Genomic DNA, 13,372 nt, shown 5'->3' with positions numbered 1-13,372 from the left:
GGCGAGCCTTTCGCAAAGCGCTTGGTTCAGTCCGTGCCCGGCACACGGTAGGGTACAGTATATGCTGCTGTTTTTTCCCAGCTGTAAAATGAGGCTGGGGTGACCGCCACTGAGCACTGCTCACGCACGCGCAGCCCGCGGGAATCGCGGAGAAAGCTCAGAGAGAGCCCCTCGCTGCCAGGAGGCCTGGGTGACTGCGGCCCCGCCCCCGCGCGGCCACCACGTGACCTCCCCTCGCCCTCGGTTCCCCGCCGGGCCGGCCACCCCACGTGACCGCAGCTGTCGTTGCCGTGGTAGCGGCTGCGTCGGGGGCGGGGGAGGTGAGGGAGGCTTGGGCGGAGGCGGCGGGAGCGGGAGGGAGACCGGGAGGAGGAGGAGGAGGAGGAGGAGGGAGGGAAGGAGGGAGGGAGAAGAGAGGAAAGAAGAGGAGAGAGAGGAGTGCCGCGCCCCGGCTGCCGCTGCCACTGCCGCCGCCGCCTGCAGCGAGCCAGAGCCGAGGGCGGGGCGGCCGCTCGGTGAGTGCGGGGGGCGCGGGGGGGGGGCTGTCACGTGTCCGCGCGGGAGGGACGTGGGGAGGGGCCGGAGAACCCCCCCGCTGAGATGCGGCGCATTTCGGCCCCCTTTACGCACACACGGGAAGCCTCTTCCAGGATGGAAGGCAGCCCCGGAAACCCAGACGGAGGAGGGGGACCCAGGCAGGCCGGGGAAGAGTTCCCCTTGGGGAGTCGTGGGCGCGCGGGGTCGCCGGCTTGGGAGCGTTCGGGGCGCAGAGTCCGCTCGGGGAGCCTGGCGGCTGGGGCTCCACGTGCAGGTCTACATCGAGGCGTGGGCTGGGGGAGGGGGTGTGCGCACACGCCTTCGCGTGGCCAGGCTTCGTTTATGGATGCGCTTGGCGTGTGCGTGCGTGTGTGCGTGTGTGTGCAGTCATCTGTCTGGGAAGGCTCTCCGGGTGTGTGTGCGCCTGCGGTCCTCTCTCATGGATGCACTTCTGGAAGGATACTTGACTGAGTATGTGTGTGGTCCGTGGCCGCCTGTTCTCCTGCAGAAAGATAGGTGTGTGTGTGGGCGTGGGCGTGCGTGGCCATCGCTCTCAGGGATGCACTTCCCCGAGGATCCCGGGGGCTGGCGGGGGGGGGGGGGTGTAGTCCGTGAATGCAGGTCTCTCGGGGTAGGATCTGCTGGAGACCCCCCTCCCCCCTGTTGTCTGGACGCCCACCCACGGGCTGCTGCGGTTCTGGTACCGTTGTGCCTGCGGTACGGGAAAGGTTCAGGATACCAGATCCCCATTGGCCTGTCGCTGCCGTGGCAAGGCTGTAAAGGGGGCAGCGGGCAGAAGCACGGATTGGGGAGGAATGAGTGTGGGGCGTTATTCCACGGGAACTCCCGGTGTGAAAGTGAAGAGGGGGCTGGGGATGGGACCGCCCCCCCAACAGTTTAAGCCCGGGGACTCCCTGCTTCTCAGCCTTCGTGCCTGTTCCCCACCTGCAGATTGATTAGGGGAAGGGATTTCCGGGCTTCCTCCTGGGGATAGAAGGGCCACCATCGGGAAGGAGCCACCTGAAGAAGCCAGCATTGCCTAATTAGGAAGTTACTAAAGGAAGCCTGTAGAATGGTGTAGCCAATGCGGTTCCCAGGGAGTGTCAGTTACCTGGAATTGACCAAGCATGGGGGGGGGGGCGGAGGGGAGCCCCAGTTTTTCCCTGAGAGTTTTGCAGGCCAGGAAGCTCTTCTCTCTCGGGATGAGCAGTTTTAAAAATCGCAGCTTGTGGGTTAGGAGAAGAAAGCCCCGCTTCAGAGTTCTGGCTTGTGCGGCTGGCTCCGGGCAGTCCCCCACCCTGCTCAGCCCACCAGGCCCCAGAAACCCGGATGGCTTTGTTAGGCAGAGCCCTAAGCAGTCTTTTCCTGTAGGCTGTGTTGTGGGTTGGCATCTTGTGCCAAGCCGGCTAGCCGCAAGGAGCCCGTGACCTTGAGCCTGACGCCCCAGACCAGGGAGGGCTGCATTCTGGCTGGTGGTCTGCATAGACTCGGCCCCTTTGGCTGTGTGTAGACACGTCCTGACCCTCAATTGACCAGACTTCCACCTCTTATTTGTATGTAGCTCAAGTCTTCAAAGCCCACCCCTCCACCTGAGTTCAAACCTGGCTTCTGATACGGACTAGCAGTGTGACCCTGGACAAGTCACTTCACTCTGCTTTGCCTTGGTTTCCTCATCTGAAAAATGGGCTGGAGGAGGAAGTGGCCAACCACTCCAGTATCTGTGCCAAGAAAACCCCAAAGGGGTCAGGCACGACGGAGCAGCCACCACCCCTCCAACGGTCTCTAATTCCAGATGACATTTTTCATTGTTTCTATGGAGACCTGCTACTAGCTCTTGGTTATTGTAATGGCAACTTGTTTTTAGGCCTGTGAACTATGATGATTTAACCTGAAGCTTGATAGAAAGACGTCTTCATTGTAAAACATCATCGCAGGATCTTTATGTGCCCGAGACAGTCGCCTCCCCTGCGGAAGTCTCGTTCTGGTGCCTTCCTTGAGGCGGCTGGTCCGCACTACCGATGACTCCAGATGGCTAGATTTCTGCTTGAGGACATATTTTCAAGGGGGCCCAGGAAGCCCCAGGTGCTGTTGGAGTGACTTGAAATTCCCCAGTGTAGACAGGTGCAGACTGTTAGGTGCTGCTGGAATGATGCCTTCCTTGGGGAGAGTTCAAGGAATTTGTAGCTAATCTTCCTATTCCATCTGTGTACTCACCGGCTGTTTGGAAGCTTTACAGGTGCAAGAGGCGAAGGCAGCCACCAGTCGCGTTTGCTGGGGCGGCGCCTGCCCTGTGGGCTTGACCTTCATCTCTTACCATTCTAAATGGAGGCCGGCCTCCCCCATCTTAGTGGGAGAGGGAGGGAGGCAGGGGCCCGGCCGTGGGAGCCCAGGCAGGCCCAGTGGCCTCCCTCCTCAGGCTCTTCATCTCTAAAGCGGGGATGAGCGTAGGGTCGCTTCCTGCCTCGTAAAGGGTTCTGCAAACACGAACTGCTATTAGGAAAGAGCTGGCTCTTTCCTCTTTTTCTGCTGTTTGCTTATCAGATCCTTTAGAGACCACAGAACTGTAGAGCTGACACGCTCGGAGTCCTGAGCATGTTTACTTGGTTTCCCTTGCCTTGGCCCCACTCAGAACATGGCTTTTCTCTTATTTTTCCCCCAAGCCTTGCTTCCATCATGAGTGCAGAGCTCAATGTCCCCGTGGACCCTTCCCCGCCTGCTTGCTCCGAACCAGGTAATAAAGGGATGGATTATCGGGACTGGGTTCGTCGAAGCTACCTGGAGTTGGTCACTTCTAATCATCATTCAGTTCAAGCCCTTTCTTGGAGGAAGCTTTACCTGAGCAGGGCCAAGCTCAAAGCTTCCAGCCGGACGTCTGCCTTGTTGTCTGGATTCGCCATGGTGAGTTTTTACCTGATCTCTTGGGATGGGGAGAGAGTGGCAGCCAGGCCTGGTGCTTCCTGGAGGCGGGGCCGCCTGCGGACCCGCTCTCGGGAGCTCTGGCCACGTCCGGGTCCAGCCGAGGAGGCGCGGCCTGAGGTTGCCCGCTGAGGCCAGACCACCCTGTCCAGGAGCTGTTTTTAGAGAAATCAGCCTTTCTGGCCCCCTCTGCAGGTTAGCCCATCGGGGTCGGGAAACACTGCCTTGTTGGGCTTTGCGTCCATGAGACTCCTACTTTGTGCTGGGAGACATGCTTGATGTTGCTGATGTTATGTCTTCCCGAGCATCCTTCTGTTTGGTTCTCATGGCAGCTCACCGAGGAAGTGGGTCGAGGCTAAGCCCATTTTGTAGCTGGAGAAACTGAGGAAGGAGTGAGGGGGGATTCCCAGCCTCGGGGGGCCTCACTCCACCGGGCCCTTGTTCTTATCCCCTCCAGCCCCGAGAACTGGGCGCTGTCAGGATGTCGGGGACTTCCCTGGGCAGGACGGGGTCAAGCTTAACTCTCCCCAGATGACCAGTCGGTCCTGTGCTGTGGGTCAGTTCTGCTGCCAGGCGGAGGGGTCGTGGCGCCCCCAAAGGGGCCCCAGTGAGGTCAGACCCCGAGGCTGCTCGGCAGAGGGTTGGCCTTTGACCTCGTGAGCCATGCAGGCCTGACGGGTGCACCTACTGTGTGCCAGGCCCCGTGCCGATAAGAAGGCAAAAGCGGGGCCAGTCGCACCCTGAAAGCCCTTCCCTGGCCCAGCGGGGAGATGACGGGCTGAGGAGGGGCGCGAGGCTGGGGTGGAGGGCACAGGCGGCGGCTGTTCTGATGCCTCGGAGGGACGTCATCGAAGGACGGCGGCTTTGAAGAAGTCGGCCACCGGCCTTCCACCGACGAGCGGCGTCCCCGGGCTGGAAAGTCCCTCCGTTCTGGAGCTGCAGAATCTGGAGGCTGAAGAAGGCTGTTTCCCAGCTCTCGGGATGCCCAGCCCAGCTGAGGCGCAGAAGAGAAAAGTGCCGAACGCCGAGCGGTTTATGCGGTCGCAGATTCAGGACGACGTCTGGCGACGACGAGTCCCAGGTGCAGCTCCGCTCAGCTCCCGCTCATGAAAGCCCTGCTGAGTGCAGACCGCTGTCAGGGGGTCCCCTCAGGGCCACACAGGCAGGGAGCTGGAGTGGCATCTGGCCTCGCCTCCAGCCCCTCGTTCTCCAGTTCAGTGCAAGGTGGGACTCAGTGGCCCAGAGTGGGCCTTTGGTGATGCGGTGACCCATGGCCACAGACGAGCAAGCATGCCTCAGAAGACGAGGATTATGAGAAGAAGGAAGGCATTCCAGACATGAGACAGCCTGGGCAAAAGCATGGAGGTGGGAGATGGAGGGAGCCGTGTGTTGGCGGAATACCGGATATGGCAGTGGGAACCAGGTTGTGCAGAGCCTCGGTCGGTGTCTGCCTGGGGACTTCGTTCATAGTTTATCCCAGAGGACATGGGGGGTCCCCCGAGCACTGAGCCTGTGATGTTTGGGGGGGCTGGGGGCTGGAACAGAACTGAATCTGAGTGGAGGACAGCAGAAATGAAAGGAATGTTGTGGAGGGAGAACTGATGAGACTCGGCCACTGATGGATGAGGGGGACGGACCGGAGGGAGGAAAGAGCAGAAGGGACAGCTTGGAGGAGGGCTCGGATGATGGAGAGAAGGTGACAGGATCATGTGATTGAGAATGGAAAGGACCTCAGGGGCCATCAAGTGTCCCTCATTTTAGAGGCAGGGAGACTGAGGCCCAGGACGTACAAGTTAGACTCCAGAGCCAAGACTCTCCTAAGCTTGAGGCTGGGTGAGCGGCCTCCCAAAGCTGGGCTCAGCACCCTGAGGCAGGGCAGCTGCCGCTGTGGACCCGGCCTATGCCAGCTCCGGGGATGGAGCCTTGGAATGACTGTTGGAGCATCCGATGGCTCTCCTTGGCTGGGGACGAGGGACATTTGGGAGGATGAGAGACGTCAGGCTACACGTGGCACTTGCAGAGTTTCCCATCATCCTTTGCTGTGCCCTCTGTGCTCTCAGAGAGTCACAGGCTCTGCCAATCAGACCTGAGCCTCGGGGGCGTCACTACCTTGTCGTGACTATCCCTGAACTCATCATTTCCCCTCAAGCCCTCCCTGGGCCCACAATTCTCTGTTTCTTTAAAAAGCATCCCGTCCCCTCGTGCCTGGTCATCTCCACGTTACCCCCTTCCTCCTCGGACTTTACCCGATGCATCCAGCTGTCACAGAAGCCACCTCTCAGCCCTGACTCCCTCCCCTCGTCCCCTCCTCCCCTGGATGGCTGTAGCTGCCTCCTGGTGGGCCTCCCCACTCCAGGCCATCTCGCACTGCTTCAGACACACCTGACTGGCGGACTCCTGCACTGGGCTGACGTCCCCAGGGCGCCTGGGGTCAAAGAGAAGCCCTTCTGTCCCGCTTTCTCTGCCCGACAGCCCTGCCTCCCGTCTTTGGGCCCCGTCCCGGGGCACCCGCCGTGCCAGGGAGCCGTTCCCGCTGGCTCTCCAGGTCAGTGAGGGGCTTGAAAGCCTCGCCTGCTGCGGGAGCCCCCCAGCTTCGGGCCCATCAGTTGTCTGTCCATCCGGATTGCCTGGATATTGACACAGACACGCACACTCGCGTGCTTTATGTTCTCCATGAAATCACAGCTTGCTGCCGTCGACATACATGTTCCACGCGTGTCCGCTTGTCTTCCCGGCTAGTCAAAGTTCACGGTGAAGAGAGACCATCTGTTCTCCGGACTCGGCACACAGTAGGTGCTTCGTCTTGTCCCTGGATTGGTCTGTTTAGAGGACGAAGCCCCAGAGAAGGTCTGATCTAATCTAATAGTAGCTGATGATCTTGAAGAGAGCAGCGGAAGTGAGCGCAGCAGGAGGAGGAGGGCAGGTCCTGGCCGAGGAGCCCTAAAGCAGCCTGCGTGGAGCTCGGTGTGCCCTGAAGATTTCTGGGGATGGAGCTGCGCAGCCTCTCCCAGTCTCTGCTCCGCCGGCCTCACTGCCATCCCTGAAGCCTGGGTCTTCCTCTTGGGAAGAGCCATAAACCCCCACAGCTCCCTCGAGACAAACGCGCTTTCTGAGTGACCCGAACCGGAACACGAACTTCTCCCCCCGGACCCACCGGCCATCCCCTCAATGAGCCTGGCCAGCTGCCTCCGCCCACCCCTTTGAAAGGGAGGCCAGCCGGTAGGAGGGACGGGCCTCCTGGCTTGTGACCCTTCTCAGGTAGCTCGGTTCTTGTAGCCCCTCCGTGCCTCTGACTGGTCTGCAGCTTGGGGTCTGCTGTGACCGCCAGGTCCTCTCCGTCCGTGCCAGGCATCTCCTGAGGCCAGGACAAAAAAAGAGCCCCCCCGCCCCCCCCCAGTTAGACCTTGAGCCAGGCTGTGGCATCTTCTGCCTCAGAGACGGAGGCCTGGACTCCTCTCGGGGGTTGGATCCCCCTTTGTGGATGGGGAGGGGCAGACAGGCTCTCCCAGGCGCAGAGCCCTTCCGCTGCCCCCTCCCTTCGTAACTACGTCTGTAGGCTGGAAGAGGGCCTTGTGGTCGCCCCCACCTCCGAGGGTGGGCTATTCCCAAAGCTGCGTTTGCCCCGTGCAGTGCCCGAGCACAGGCACCTCTTGCGAGGCTTCTCCGGGACGCTGCCGGAGTCCCCAAGGGCCGCCTGCACCCTTTGGTGAGGGCCGGGCGCCCCCGGGCTGGGGCCGCAGGGAGGACGGAGCGGAGCCTCGGGGGGAGGCGGGGGGAGCCTGGGCTGAGGCCGGGCCGCCTGGTGTCTTGCAGGTGGCCATGGTGGAGGTGCAGCTGGAGATGCAGTACCAGTACCCGCAGATGCTGCTCATCGCCTTCAGCGCCTGCACCACGGTGCTCGTGGCCGTGCACCTCTTCGCCCTGCTCATCAGCACGTGCATCCTGCCCAACGTGGAGGCCGTGAGCAACATCCACAACCTGAACTCCATCAGCGAGTCGCCCCACGAGCGCATGCACCCCTACATCGAGCTGGCCTGGGGCTTCTCCACCGTCCTGGGCATCCTCCTCTTCCTGGCCGAGGTGGTGCTTCTGTGCTGGATCAAGTTCCTCCCTGTGGACTCGATGGCCAAGGACGGGCCTGCCGCCAAGCTGGCGCCCAGCAGCCACACGGGCTGGCAGGCGGCGCTGGTGTCCACCATCATCATGGTGCCGGTGGGCCTCATCTTCGTGGTGTTCACCATCCACTTCTACCGCTCGCTGGTGCGCCACAAGACCGAGCGGCACAACCGCGAGATCGAGGAGCTGCACAAACTGAAAGTGCAGCTGGACGGCCACGAGAGGAGCCTGCAGGTCGTGTGAGTAGCGCACGCGGGGGGGGCGGGGGGCACCTTTGTCGGGGGCAGAAGAGCTGGCAATAAAGCCGACACCTGGCGCACAGGACCCGAGCGTCCCTTGAGTTTTTCAGAATTGTCAGAATCCACGGGGTTAATTCCCGTTTCTCCGAGGCTGCTTAGACACTGCCGAATCGATCCAGACCAAAATGTTCTTGTCTCCATACTGTGTGCTGCTCTGTGGGAGATGATCCTCGAGATGGCGCAAGTGTTGTAAGACGAGGAACCGTCGCCGGGAGGCGAAGAGGCCGGCCTCCCTAGGCCTCCCTGGACCTCGGCAGAGGGGCCCTGGGCTTGAAAGAGTGGCCCAACACGGAGGCGGCCGGACACTCACCCCTTTCCTATGGATCGAGCGCAGGAGAGCCCAGGAACGGTCCTGGAGCTGAGCCTCCTTGCCTCTTGCTATAGCCTCGACCCCACAGGGAGGGAGGGAGGACAGTGAGGATTTGTTCCGAGCCCTCAGAGAAGTCGTCTTCTGCGGAGACTGAGAAGACGGGCTCTGAGCGCAAGCAGCGTAAAGCATCTGGGGCTGCGCATCTGCCATCTGCTCTCTGGCCCGTGAGTCAGCCGTGAGGGAGGGGAGGCTCACTCCCTGGGCCTCGCCAAAGCTGCCAAAGGTCTTTTCCTTTTACCCCATGTTCCCTGGCATGTCCTGCTCTCTCCTGGACTGGTAGCCCGCTGCTGCCCCATGGCGTGTGCAGATCACCCTGGGCAAACCTCCTAAAGCATTCTTTTCCCTGGCTTTGGGGAAGACGAGCCACTGGAAGACCTCGCGTTGGACCAGAAAACTGCACTGGGTCCCCAGAGTAGGAGAGAACGCGTGCCTCCCTTCCCCAGGCCCCAGGCCGGCCACGTCTGACCTCTGGGATGGCGCTCCCAGGGTCCCGTTCCTGCTCTTCAGATCACAGGCTCTTCCGAGTTAGAGGGAAGGTCCGTCTGAGGCTGCTGAGACCGAGACCTGCCATCGACCTGACCGGCTCTCGGTTAAGAACTCAGGAGGGCTCCTCTGGGGGAGTGTTTCAGTGGGCTCCAGGCTCGGGGCCAGCTTGATCCCCTCTTCCCCATCCGAGGCTCGCCAGCCCTTGCTCGGCCCTGATTGGCTTTACCCCCAGTTTGAACCCCTGAAACATCTCATGAAGACCTGATCCTGGTTTCTCCTTTTGACAGAGATGCTCACCAAGACTTCTTCTGTGATCATGTCAAGCGTGATGACCTTAAACAGAATTCTTAACCTGGAATACTCAGATACCTTAGAGACCATGGCGAGGCTTTAGGGGTCTATGAACTTGGAGGAGAAGAAATTACATCTCTGTTTTCACTAGCCTCTAACTGAAATGTAGTGTTTCATTCCATTATAAATTAAAAAATAAATGAATTCTGGGGCAGCTAGGTGGCTTACTCAGTGGATAAAATGCCACACCTGAGTTCAAGTCTGGATTCAGACACTTCCTAGCTGTGTGACCCTGGGCAAGTCACTCCCCCCCCCCCCCCATTGCCTACCTAGCCTTTATGGCTTTTCTCCCTTAGAACCAATTCTTAGTACCACTTCTAAGACAGGCAGGGCTTAAAATAAATAAGTTCTTTGGAGTTCTTAGGCTGGACCAGATTACTCAAAGGAGATCAAACCATCCACAGGGATACTGTGATCACCAGCCCATTCCCCATCTCCCCACCTCTAAGGAAAAGAGAATGCACAGTGGGGGAACACGTATTTTGGGGTGAGTCCTTTTCAATTCAGAAGTGGAATCAAGTTAAACTTTTTGAAAAAGGAAGAATCGATATGGCCTTGTACCTCAGTTTCCCCGGTGACTATGGCCAGGTGATTGTGTGTGTGTGTGATCCTGGAGGCAAAAGCTCTTGAATGACCTTTATTGCCCCATCAGGAAGTTTTTGCTTGTTAGGATAGTGGAGTTCCCCAGGGCCCTTCCTGAAGCTATTTTCTCATCTCTAATGACAACTTTCTAGAACTTTGAAGATCCTGTGCTATCTCGAAGGCCTATTTTCATCTTCCTGGGAGGTGACATACTCTTGCTGACAGTATTCAAAACATAACCTTGAAATAGGAAGAACTTTCCTGGGATGCATGGAGGGAATTACTAAGAGAAGTTCTTGCTATGATGTTAACGACAGGTCATGACTTGAATTCAGTCCCTCATCCAGGTATAGAAATGACCCTGAGTTCTTGACGGCTGTAGCAGCAGTGGAGTGTAAACACTGCCAGCGCCGTGCCAGCTAAGGGCACAGCAGTGGGCACCACCTGATGGCAGGAGGCCATGGCAGCCACGGAGGGTCCTAGAAATTCCATCCCATTAAGCTGAAGATAAACCTTGAAATACTTTTCCAATGCTTTCTCTGCATGGTGCTTAGATGTTTTCTCTTTAGTATGTTTCTGTTGCATCTCTGTTCGTTAATCTTGTTGGATGGGCCAGATTTACTCTGTAAGCCCTGTCAGAGTGTCTAAGCGGAGCCCGTGCACCAAGACAGCTTTGCATTTTGTGATGGGATGCATGAAGCAGGCGTGGTTTCTAGGGCAGTTGTCTTTTGGAGGCGTCCCCATCCCATTGGCCGTCTCCCATCCTCTCAGAGTTCTAAGATGCCTCTTCCCCAACACAATCCAGTGGTGAGGCCGGCCCCATTGCCTCCTGCATTTTTCTAGAACTCCTGGCAGTGGACGAGAGGTTGAGCTTTTAACACTCTCCTCTGGTATGGCCAGAGTGGTCCTAGGTGCTATGGAAAGGACTTTCAGGAAAAAAACATCCATTTCCCTATTCAGAGCAGTTGTTCTTAGATTTCTGTCTGTCTAGGCTTGACTTGGACGCAGTTAAGAAACATGGACCAGGTGCAACACATGTTGGTAAAGGATCACCTCCTCCACCAAGCAGGGCCAAGGAATGAGGGCGCCATATTGGTCTCCTGCAGGCCTTAGAAGAGCCCCGTTCTTTGTTCTCTTTTGTCCATGGTTCTCAGGGTGTTGTTCAGAGGTGATAAAGAGCTGATATGTCGACAGCTATGACAGCATATGGAATCCAGTGGAGCAGAATCTAGAGAACCAACTAAAAGGATAAATAGAGCAAGCAAATTAGGTTGCAAACCAGAAAAAGCAAATCTGAAAAAACAAAATGGAGGAGGAATCTTGTGCTCTTCAGGATGAGTTTCCAAAAGCTGGATGTTGTTTAGGGAGTCTCACAAGAATTACTTCAGTATAATGGACGTTGGGCTTGGTGAGTGCTTGGGCCTGACACATAGCAAGGGCTTATGTGTACTAATGGGCTGATTGACCCTTACAATTATTCCCTAACTTCTCGAGGCCTTGGATGCTCTGGAGGCTCAGGACTATTGCCGGGTCCCACTCTGGGGAACTTGGGGATCTCCCTGCACTCATTCTTCCTAAACTCAAATCCAGGCCCAGATTCCCTGAGGCACAAGGAGCAGGTTAACCTATTATTTTCTAATTAATTCCTTGCCACTAGAGCACTTGCTTCGTCCTATCCTTCATGGTGCTTTTAAAACTTTAGGACTCTAAATATTTGGAGATGACTCCGAATATAGAGCACCTCCATTTGGTATTTGTCAGTGTTTCAAAATTTACTTGTCCCTATTTTAGTCACTGAGAAGGCCAAACATTTTTAAACACCCGGAGAAAAAACCACGTTTTCTAATGAGGTCTCATTGATTGAACTTGAGGGGCATTGCGGTGGCACTTGGACCTGCTTTGGGTGGCTTTGGTCTTTATCAATGCATGGAAATTATGTAAGGCATATGTACTGTACATAATCCCTCTCTCCTGTGGGCTGAATAAATAACTGAAGCTATAAAAAGACTGTCCAATTTTGTGTAGTTTCATAGAATCACATGGATGGATGTGACCTTAGGAGGCCATGAAGCCTGTTCCTTTGGGTCCACGGGCTGACTCTTCACCATGGGGACATGTTTATCCACCCTTCTCTAAAGGACTCCTTCCATTTCTGTTGCACAGAAGGACATTTCACTTCTCAAGGTGAGACCGACTTTCTCCAAATCAAACCAATTAAAATGATGCCAGTGCTTGGCATTGTCACCTCTTTGTCTCTGCTTCCTCTGCCATTTTCCCCTTGAGGGGGAAGGGATTGGCATTCAACCCGAGGAAATGCCAAAGTCTATGGGTACAGAGGAGTTGGCATCCATCTGGATTGGGTGGAGCGGAGCCTCCGTTGAATGGGAGCAAATGATCAGTTCTATGACTGACCCACGAATGAGCACCATTAGTTTAGGCCAGACTCACGACATCATTTCTGCTGGATGGCATCACTGCCCTATTAAAATAGCTCCAATATTGGTCCCTTTGAGGAAAACTATTTGGGCCTTCACTTTTCAGGACTCTGGCTGCTAAAGGAAAAAAAGCCCTCGGCCAGGTACCAGGAGGACTAGGTTCAAGTTCCAGCTGCAAGATACGGGGCAAGTCACTGGCCTTCCCCCTCCTCTCTGGTCCTCGTTTCCTTCTCCTTATAGTAAGTAATTAGGAAATATGTGGATTAGGTACTGATAACTTTGAGAAAGGGTCTCTGAGGTTGTAGGCAAGGCCCAGTGCTGTGTGTGAGATCAGAACTTGGAAGGGAAGAAGCAGGTTCTGGGAGTCACTGACACTGTGGCTTCTGGTGAAGAAAGACGTCTCAGACCTTGCTCTTTGCCGTATATAAGGGGGAGAGAACTCTAGGCCACCCGAAAAGGTTTTCTTACCCTCTTTGTCACAAGAACTCATCTTGGAAGAAACAAGGTGCCACATCGGCTTTGGTGGAGAACGGATTTGAGGGAAGAAAGATCAAAGGCTGTTTGCCCGGATTCTGGGTCATCTCGGGGTTATCCTTTGGTCAGTCACTTCCGCCATACTGGCCTGACTAACTTGGTGTTTACTTGGAGACATCTTTATTATATATATAATATTAATATATAATATTAAGTTAATTTTAATGAGGATTATAGTTAGGTTGTAGTCATAGCATTTGGGGTTTTCTTAGTAAGTGCCAGGCAGTTTCAGAGTAGCTGGAAGACAAAGAAGAGTTTGCCATGAGGTGACTGGAGAAAGTGGGTGGAGATAGTTTCCTTTTAGTGGTAAGGCTTCCTTGTTACTAATGCTCATACTTATGTGTTAAATATAAATAAATAGGATTTTCTTACAAATATATTGTGGCCTAGTAAGGTATTTACTGGCCTAAAGTCACTCCTGGCTTTCCTTCCGAGGGGAGAGCTGAAAGATACTTTTGTGAACATCAACGAAGTATTTTACCCCAGCATCCTCCTCAACAACATCAATAAATCTCTATAGTATTTCCTCTTTAAAGGGGGAAGGAGGGGCGAACATTGGACCTAGTGGTCTCCAACGGCCCTCTTAGTGCTAACATTCTGATTCTAACCTGTATTTGGGAAAGTTAATGTATATGTAGTAGCTGACATCATTTGTTTTGGGTTTTTTGGTATTCCCCAGATCTCCACACTTGCTGAAAATCCACAGTAGTCATGGTGCTAGAACATTGCCGAGTTACCATACTCCT

General features: G+C 55.9%; 1 protein-coding gene across 7 annotated transcripts; it reads left to right on the top strand.

Moving 5' to 3' along the window:
- Positions 1 to 361: 361 nt before the first annotated feature.
- ORAI2 (ORAI calcium release-activated calcium modulator 2) lies at positions 362 to 11,662 on the top strand. 7 transcript variants are annotated; one of them, XM_007485970.2, is made up of 4 exons: positions 370 to 515; positions 3,198 to 3,268; positions 3,344 to 3,435; positions 7,267 to 11,662. In XM_007485970.2, exons 2-4 carry the CDS (start codon positions 3,211 to 3,213, stop codon positions 7,810 to 7,812), a joined length of 696 nt encoding a protein of 231 aa, XP_007486032.1. In that variant the 5' UTR covers positions 370 to 515; positions 3,198 to 3,210; the 3' UTR covers positions 7,813 to 11,662. The 7 variants fall into 7 exon arrangements, with proteins under 7 accessions (XP_007486030.1, XP_007486032.1, XP_007486033.1 ...); XM_007485968.2 differs by having other exon boundaries at positions 362 to 515; positions 3,198 to 3,435; XM_007485971.2 differs by lacking the exon at positions 3,344 to 3,435.
- Positions 11,663 to 13,372: the final 1,710 nt, after the last annotated feature.

The sequence above is a fragment of the Monodelphis domestica genome, chromosome 2 (genome assembly GCF_027887165.1).
Source record: "Monodelphis domestica isolate mMonDom1 chromosome 2, mMonDom1.pri, whole genome shotgun sequence".
NCBI classification, from domain to species: Eukaryota; Metazoa; Chordata; class Mammalia; order Didelphimorphia; family Didelphidae; genus Monodelphis; species Monodelphis domestica.
Note: the sequence above shows the minus strand (reverse complement) of the source record. Positions and strands in the feature narration are given on the sequence as shown.

What these genes read in the sequence shown, in the direction of transcription:
- ORAI2 (XM_056819800.1), top strand. Translation starts at nt 884, where the DNA reads ATGCGCTTGGCGTGTGCGTGCGTGTGTGCGTGTGTGTGCAGTCATCTG. An exon ending in GTTCTCCTGCAGAAAGATAG is followed by an intron (nt 1,054 to 3,197) that starts GTGTGTGTGTGG and finishes TTTTCCCCCAAG; the next exon opens with CCTTGCTTCCATCATGAGTG. An exon ending in TGTTGTCTGGATTCGCCATG is followed by an intron (nt 3,436 to 7,266) that starts GTGAGTTTTTAC and finishes GGTGTCTTGCAG; the next exon opens with GTGGCCATGGTGGAGGTGCA.